The sequence below is a fragment of the Gadus morhua genome, chromosome 1, assembly GCF_902167405.1.
Source record: "Gadus morhua chromosome 1, gadMor3.0, whole genome shotgun sequence".
NCBI lineage: Eukaryota > Metazoa > Chordata > Actinopteri > Gadiformes > Gadidae > Gadus > Gadus morhua.
Window position 1 is genome coordinate 27,966,944 of NC_044048.1, and position 9,197 is coordinate 27,976,140.

The window sequence follows — 9,197 nt, forward strand, 5'->3', positions numbered from 1 at the left end:
GCATCTCTGGCTCTCTGAGTGTCTCTGATAGGGTCAGAAAGAACAAGGTTGGCAGATAGCCACTTAAGCTACCGTCTCAGCCAGCTACTTCCATCCTAGATGAGTTTATCATGTAATGAAGTTACCGTGTGTGTGTGTGTCTGTTTAAGTGGGCGTGTGTGTGTGTAAGTGTGTGTGTGTGTGTGTCTTGGCTGTGCAGCATTTAATATTCTGCAAGAGGATACACATTGCAGCTGGCACTAGAAGCTTATAGTAGTGTAACATAACAACAACAGCAACCACAACAACCTCCATATGAACACATGCCGTTCTTGACGTAGTCTGTGTTTGCGTGTCACGCTAACTCATCTCATACTTCAAACAACAACAATCCCCCAGGTCAACGGCGAACCAGGCAAACTATAAAACGACCCCAGAGTCATCTCCATCCTCCAACTGACCTCTTTGCTGTTCTCGTTCTCCGACTCGCTGCTGAAGTCCTCCGTGTTGAGGTTCTCGAAGTCCGACTCTCCCACGGCGATGGGCACGCACACGGTGAGGTTGGGGTTGTGGATGAAGGACATGTGGTCCTCGTCGATCATGTACTTGCCCACGCTGCTGCCGATGCCGCTGGTGGTGCCGTTGCCGTTCTTGACGTAGTCCAGCTCGCGGTTGATGTCCACGCCGGTGTGGTTGGCGATGCAGTTGAGCTTCTTGTCGTACATGTCGTCCAGGGGCTTCTGCTCGTCCGTCTGCAGGGGCTTCTTCAGCAGGCTGGCCATGAGCACGCGCACCTTGGCCTTGAACCAGGCGATGCCCTTCTTGATGCGGATCACTGAGATCTGCAGGTTGTTGAGCTCGCCGTCGTCGTCCGTCGCCGCCAGGTTGTCGGCGCTGAACGAGCTCAGCAGCAAGGCAAGGAAGAGGTTCAGAACCTGGCGGGGGGAGAGGGGACACGGGGAGGGGGTGAGGGGGGGCAGCGTTCATGAGAGAGGGTCAGTAAACCTGAGGCATGGCCACTGATGGGAGTAAACACTAAATGAGGAAAAAAGCTGTGTGAGGGTGAAATGACCTTATTTCATTAATTTCAGTTGATTTTCGACTTACAACCAATAATGAATCAATTAATTAATGAATTCTTATTTAAACAATAAGATCGGTCAATTTTCAGGAGATAAGGAACCGTTGTGAACATTCCCACAACCAACTACATGATACTAGAAACTCGGTAATCCTCCTTGTGCCCCTCAAACAATCATGTTCACTGGTTTTGTTTTGTTTGTTTTGCTGCGGTTTTTGCTCCGTGTGCGTGCAAAGCGACCGGAGGGACTTGGGTGTGAAAACGGCGCTATATAAAACGAATTATTATTATCATGTTGGGAGGCCCACCCAGAAATGAGAAGGCGGTTTTATTTCCGAAACCCGGCGGGGTGGGGGGGGGGGGGGGGGGGGGGCACAGTGACACTCACCACCAGGTTGCCGATGACCATGACCATCATGAAGACGATGAGGCACATGCCCTGGCCGGCCACCTCCATGCAGTCCCACATGGTCTCGATCCACTCGCCGCACAGCACGCGGAACACGATGAGGAATGAGTGGAAGAAGTCGTTCATGTGCCAGCGCGGCAGCTTGCAGTCCACGGCGATCTTGCACACGCAGTCCTTGTAGCTCTTGCCGAAGAGCTGCATCCCCACCACGGCGAAGATGAAGACGATGATGGCCAGCACCAGGGTCAGGTTCCCCAGGGCGCCCACCGAGTTGCCGATGATCTTGATCAGCATGTTGAGGGTGGGCCACGACTTGGCCAGCTTGAAGACTCGCAGCTGTGGAGGCGGAGGCGATGAGGAGGGAGGGGAGAGGGAGGGGAGAGGGAGGATGGGTCGTTTAGCGAAGAAAACATTTGTACTCTGATCACAGCTGGCACTCTTGTCGTCGGATTTGTAGTGAAATCCTGATAACCAAAAGGAGTCTCAGGTTAGCAGTTATCTTAAGACGTTATCATACATAATACAGTTCCAATGTGCATTTGAAATAACTTTATAGCGTTTCATTTTATATTTATATGCAAGCTCATGCATCCTGACATGTGTCTTCTGGAAAGGTGTCAAATGTTTCAAAGGTGTGCAAATGATGCACACCTACCCTAATAACGTTACCCTAATAACGTTCTTATATTATTGCTCATATTCACTCTATTATAAGCATAAGTAGCAGTTACAGTAGCAGCAGTAGTAGCAGCAGCAATAGCAGTAGTATTAGCAGTAGCAGCAGCAGTAGCATTGGCCCATGTGCTCCTGGATGACCCACCAATCGGAAGGAGCGCAGCACCGAAAGGCCCTCTACGTCCGCCAGGGCCAGCTCCACCAGACTCAGCGTCACGATGAAGCCGTCAAAACAGTTCCAGCCCTCCTGGAAGTAGTAGTAGGGGTCCATGGCCACCAGCTTGGCAAACATTTCCACTGCAAAGATCCCGGTGAACACCTGGTAGTGGGGCCAGACCAAGCAGACAAAGGCTCAACAACCATGACGACCACACCCCGGTTCGGCGCCATTGCTCTGTGTTCACTTATTTTGTAGTGTACTGCTGTCCATCTTGAGCAGGTCTCTCTTGTAAAATAGATTGGAATCTCAATGAGACTAACCTGGTTGAATAAAGGATAAAATAATAATAATAATCATAATCATAATCATAATAATAATTTAAAAATAATATTTGTGCATCTTGTTCATCTCACAATGATTTTCAGTCTCATTTACTGTGAACGTTATTTTTTCGTGTGAAATTCCATACCATAATGTCATTCAGCGAAATACCCCCGATGTATGCATCTATTATTAAACCATAATTGTAATTCATACAGTATTTTCCGTGATGCATTATCTGTGTCTGTGTGCATGTTTGCGAGGGCGCACACTCACGCACACACACACACACACACACACACGCGCAGCTGTCCCTGTCTAAGGGAAGCCTGGTGCTTGTCACAGCTCTAATGAATCGCTGAAGGTCATTCACGATCACTGGAGCTCACACCGTGGTGCCATGGGACTTGCTGGTGACGTGCATGTTTATGACGGTGTGAGTGTGCGCGCGGGGGTGTGAGTGTCTCAAGTGGGTGTGTCTGGGATGTGTGGAGGGTACCAGAACTCAGACGATGACTCATATTGCATCAAGGTGACCTAGAAAATGTTCCACCTGCAATAAATTATCGTGTGTGTGTGTATGGACTTTTCATTCTGAAGCAGCACAGAACACACACACCAACACATATGCACACACACGGACACACGTGCACACAGACATAATCACGGATGGCAGGTGAAGGGTAGTGGCTCTGTGTATGTACACAATCCATCTGCTTGTATCTATAATCTCTCGTCTGCTCTTCCATTGTCGGCGTCTAATCTCCACTGCTTTGCTGGTCCCCGCTGAAAGCATCAGCGCAGCGCGTGGGAAGATTTACGGTTCTGTCGAAGCGGACAGCCCTGATTTACTAATGGCGGCCGTGGCCAGGGCGGAGTCATCCGAGCCGGGCCTAAGTCCTCCCCTTAGAGGGTCCCTGTCCAGCCCGGGACCTATGAAATATTAATGGCCGTGGGTCGGCCGGCCGGCAGAGGGGCGGTAGCGCCAAAGGGGCCGCCCTACCAAGAGGGGACAGAAAACAGCAGAGTTACCGTGGGCACGTGTGCGGGCCGTCTGGCGCCGACATACTTTTTTTTATCGACAACAAAGGACCGGCCAATTACGCGGCCAAAAATAACCCCTTCTTCCCTCACAGCTGGAGGAGAGCAGAGGAGGAAGAGGAGGTGCGAGGAGATGAGTCGACGATGTCGACCTACTGCCAGAGAAGACACACTCTATTTTTAATCCACACACTTTCCCCGGGCGGCGGCGCGGGGAGGAAGAGGAGGAGGAAGAGGAAGAGGAGGAGATGAAACACACAGAAACACCAATAACACCGAAAAAACACAGAAAAACACAGAAAACACCACGACACCGGTTGGATCTTGTCTCTTTAGTATCCCGCCGCTGACTCACCAGATTGCCGACAGACAGCACCCCCTCAAACTGGGGGGTCATGGGGTAGTGCTCCATGGCCATGAACAGCGTGTTGAGCACGATGCATATGGTGATGGCCAGGTCCACGAAGGGGTCCATGACGATGAGGTTGACGATCTCCTTGATCTTCAGCCAAGCGGGGGAGCACTCCCAGATCAGGAAGGTGTTAGAAAACTTATACCAGCAGGGCGGACAACTTCTCTGGGACTCCTCCAGTTCTGGAGACAACAGCGCACCGATTCACATGTGAACAAACAGAGACCCCCAACAGCAGCGGGAAAAAAAACACACACCAGGCAAAATGAAAACATAACCGGCATGCACAAGGGTAAGTCGAAAAATGGAAAAAATAAAAGTAGACTGTATGCGTTGTATGTATCTGGTACTGTTGGATAATGCAAAGCAGATAAGCAGGAAATACATGTCAGATCTAAAAATCAACCAAATGAGAAAGGAGTGTCAGTTTGAATGATGAGAAGGTTAAATAGGCTGGGTTAAGGTGGCAGTACCCTCCACTAGTGTGTTGGTGATGACGCTCATAACACTGTTTGCCCGCTCTTTCCGCCCAAAGGAGGTATTAAGCTGGTCCACAGACACCATCAGGGAGCCCGACAGCTTCTTCTTCACCTCAACCTCAGTAGTCGGCTGTCAGGGGGAGAGGAAGAATCAAGCACCCATGGAGAGGACATGATCACCATCTCACAGCACCACCGGTGGCCGGCAGAGGGAAGTGCACAACAGAAGAGGATGGGTTGGTTGGTGGTTTGCTGTTGTTGTTTTTCGTTTGGAGGAGGGCAGACCGTGTTTCATCCTTCACTATGTCAGTGCTGGTTTTCAAGGAAGACGACTGACTATTTGATTATAAGCAGTGTTTAGAATCACGAAGGGCGTGGCCAAAGTGGCAGCCGCCCTCTAGAAACTGTTCTGAAATGTGTGTCTTGGATGTGAGGGTTTACATTTACTGATTTTGAGATTTTTGAGATGCTGTGCAGGGGGGACTGCCTGAGCATGAGTGGATTTTCAATCCCGTCATGCAGTAATGGAATATTTGCTAACATTGCAATATAAGGTAAGAACTGCTTAATTAAATAGTGTCTCCCCAGAATCTGGCTGTTGTTATCTTTACCTGAAAGCCAAAGCGACTGTCCTAGCTTTGGAAACCATACAACTTATATTGCAACCATCCAGAGAGCATTGTTGAGAGATCATATGGGGCAAGTATATAACATCATTCAAGTTATCATGCATGTGTGCATGCACCAAGTCAAAGAGAGGGAGAGAATACAAACTACATGACATCATTGCCCTTATGCTACTAATGCTATCGCTACATCATGCCTACGTCTACCATGCTGGCTAGTCGATACAAAAGGGCTAATCCACTCTGATTGACTGAGGGGAGATTTGGGAAACAGAGAAGGGGAGAGACAGACAAGGACAGCAGCCCTCCTTTTCTTAATCTGCCGTATTGGAGGGCGAGAAAATGAACTGAAGCTTGATGTAATATAAGTGCTCAATGAGCAGCTGAGGCTCGAGTGTGTGAGTGTGTGTCTTACAGAGTGTTGGGTTTGGTTTATTTATTCCCACAGAGGATGGGAAACACATGAGCTCCTCTACAATTTTAGTTCCCTCTCTTTTCTCCACCTCTGTGTTTCTGCCCACACAGGAGAGCGAAAGGCTACCGGCAGTGCAACACATCATGTTTGACAGCACTGCAACCAAAATTAATAACATACTTGTTGACTTGTTTGGAACAATGTTTTTCCTACTACCTTTTCAATTTGAGACCTGAACATTTAACCTAGTGGTCTACGCAGTATCTGTTATGCTCTGCTTCGGATGTTAGGGGAGTAAAGTTATAGTATTTTTATAGATTAGCAGAGTTAATAACACGTATGAGTGCGTTAATGCAAAGGTAGCTAGACACATGTCGTTCTCATAATTCATCAGCTGCCTAAGACATTATCAATACATTACAGTCAACAAATCAATAGCTACAACCACCTAGTGAATAGCGCAAGTCAGTGGGAGGCCCGTTTGCAGTGGCCTCTTCACGACAAGGTGCTGCCTGATCATATACATAAGACACCAAGATATCTCGGTTTATATCTCCATTCTTTGCCTATGGTGTCGGAGGGCAGCATACACTACAGGGGCATGGGGAGGGGGGGGGGGGGTAGAAGGGGGGGGGGGGCACGAGCGCGTAGCCAAGAGATACATACGGATTTGCAAAGATGGAAGAATAGAGAAAAAAGTAAAAATAGAGCCAAGAGGAGAGAGAGAAAGAGAGAGAGAAAGATTGAGAGAGAGTAGCAAGAGAGAGAGAGAGAGAGAGAGAAAAATTGAGAGAGAGAGAGAGTAGCAAGAGAGAGAGAGAGAGAGAGAGAGTAGCAGAGAGAGAGAGAGAGAGAGAGAGAGTAGCAAAGAGAGAGAGAGCAAGGGAGAGAGAGAGAGAGAGAGAAAGTAGACAGAGAGAAAGAGAGAAAAGAGGAGGGAGGGAGGGCGCCAAAAATGGGAGTAACGGGGGCCATGCCTAAGACGGGGTCTACTCAGTGACTTCCTTACACTGTCGTCAGAGGCTGCCTTATCTATTTCACCTCAGGCAGGGAGTCGGCCGCCCGGCCCGATCAGCGACACCAACGCCGTTGCAGTCCACCGTGCTGTTGCGCTTGCCGTGGTAGCCCGTGTAGCTGTTGCGGCGGTACGGGCTGAACAGGGAGCCGCGGCGCTCCTCGCACTCCTCCACCGTGCTGTGCTCGTCGTCGGCGAACTCGTTCTCCGAGCCGGGGTCCTTGCCGCGGCCCTTGAAGCTGAAGATGCTGCTCTTGCTGTTGTGGCGCGACAGGAAGGGCGAGCCGGGGATGCTGAGCAGGGACTGAGGGCAGGGAGGGGGGGGGGAGGGAGGGAGGGAGGGGGTGGGGAGGGAGGGAGGGGGGGGGAGGGGAGAGGAGAGGGGGGAGGGAGGGAGGGGAGGGGGAGGGGAGGGGGGAGGGGGGAGGGGAGGGAGGGGGGGGGGAGGGAGGGAGGGAGGGAGGGAGGGAGGGAGGGGAGGTGGAGGGGGGGAGGGGGGGGGGAGGGGAGGGGAGGGGAGGGGGGGAGGGGAGGGGGGAGGGTGGGACGGAGGAGGGAGGGGAGGGGGGAGGGGAGGGGGGAAGGTAGGGAGGGGGGACGGAGGGAGGGAGGGGGGGGGGGGGAGGGGAGAGGGGAGGGGGGAGGGAGGGGGGGGAGTGGATGTGAGCCAAGGGGAAGGCATGTGTAAAGTCAAGAGGGAGGGAAGGAGGGAGGGAGGGGGGAGGGAGGGGGAGGGAGGGGGAGGGAGGATAACAGTGGGGGAGATGGGGGGCGAGGAGAAGGAAGGTGAAGTGGAGAGGACGAAAGAGGGGAGGGGGGGAACAGGAGGGGAGGAAAGGTGAGGAAAGGAGAAGAGAAGGGCAGTTGGGGGGAGAGAGAAGCAAAAAAAAGAAAAAGCAAAAGGAGAGAAGAGGGGAGAGGTAAGGAGGAGAACAGTGGTGATTGTGATTCATCGTGGTCCAGGGGCTTTCTGAGTCGCATTGATTGCATCTTCATTCCTATTGTCATCAATTCTGGAGGTCAGGGTGAAAGTCAACATCTGTGCGATGTGTGTGTGTGTGTGTGTGTGTGTGTGTGTGTTTGTCCTTTATTCAAGAAATGTATGGTAACACGGCCCCTACTCCAGTCGGTACGTGTTCTGCCAGCGTGATCATGTCAATAAAGAGTGAATACATAATGATGTCACTGGGGGCTGACAGCAGCAAGGTCACACACAGAGGAAGAGGACAGCCCCACAATGTAAGGGGACATGACGGCTGTGATTGCATTAATCAAGCACACACGTGTTCCTGTTACTCCTGATTCTGCTGAGGCTCTCCACAGGTTAGTAGTCTCTGACTTTGTGGCTGGTAAGTACACAGTATCCACAGCTCTATATTACAACCCATAAACTGAACTATGATAGCGGTGGCCACTTGCACTGGAAGTCATCGAATCGAGTGTAAAACACAACAGCCATTTTCTCCACCGTTTGGATGATGAAGTTCGTCCAATTGGAATCTCTCATTATGTAACACCGACAGACGATGTCCTCTCTCCGATGTGAAAACAGTGCACTATAACACCAGCCCAGCGCTATAGGAGCCGGTACCGTCAGAGCTGTACACAAAGCTGCAGCCCGTTCCCCTGAAACATTCATGTAATCACTGTGAATAATTCACAGGCCGGATGTGTGCCCCCCTACATCTGTCAGGCCGCCTAGAAGCCCCCTAGTATCATGCACTACTCTGTTGTGCAGCGCACTCCGGTGCTCTACACGCCCTCTGAAATCACAAATTATCCAAAACAGAAGTGCTATTTAAGGGCCTTGTACAAATGAGTGTAAGTCATATTCAGAGCGTACAGTATTGTCAATAAAAAAAAACCTTTAGAGTACTCATGTTAAATAAATATTGTTAAATAATAAAGCAGCATTTTGATTACGCTACAAATAGCAATATCTCTTGACAGCTGACCCCCTTAACGCAGATCACTAGCTGAAGACATTCTCACAATGGGGGGGGTTACAGTCGCATCCTTTCCATCCTCACCTGGTTCATGATGGAAGACTTGCGGCCCAGGCGGTTGTCGGGGAAACGGAAGCGGCTCCTCCCCTTGCTGCCTTCGTCGGACTCGGACTTGACGAACTTCTCGCTGTCGCCCTTCTCCTTGTCCTGCTCCTTCTGCCGCCACTTCTTCTTGCGGTTGCGCCGCTCCTTGGCGCTCTTGGAGCTCAGCTTGGACATGTCCGAGGAGCTGCAGGACATGTGCTCGCCGCCGTCGTCCTCCACCGCGTCCTCCGACACCGTGCCCGCTGAGGTCGCCATGGCAGCGGTCTGCCGACGCCAGGCGGGGGGGGAGACAGAGGGAGTTTTTGTTACGGTCAATAAAACTTTAACGGACGAGGCCCTTTGCTGTGCTGAATTACAATTCAACGTGGGGAACGAGGGGGGAACGAGGGAGCCACAGACACGATGTCAACCAAGTGAACTGCAGAGATACGTCTCAGAGATGAGGGTCAACTGAAGAGGGCCGGCAATGTTTAAGGACTTTGTCTAAAATATTAAAGGAGACATATTATACCACCAGGTGGGAGTGTGATTAG

At 51.0% G+C, this 9,197-nt stretch overlaps 1 protein-coding gene across 1 annotated transcript in view; it reads right to left on the minus strand.

Annotated features, from left to right (window-relative positions):
* scn8aa (sodium channel, voltage gated, type VIII, alpha subunit a) overlaps positions 1-9,197 on the minus strand; it is a 49,935-nt gene that overhangs the window by 19,167 nt on the left and 21,571 nt on the right. The window contains 8 exon segments of the mRNA XM_030360788.1: positions 441-914; positions 1,449-1,805; positions 2,290-2,463; positions 4,022-4,260; positions 4,552-4,687; positions 6,608-6,679; positions 6,681-6,917; positions 8,644-8,928. Coding sequence (XP_030216648.1) covers positions 441-914; positions 1,449-1,805; positions 2,290-2,463; positions 4,022-4,260; positions 4,552-4,687; positions 6,608-6,679; positions 6,681-6,917; positions 8,644-8,928 — 1,974 coding nt within the window.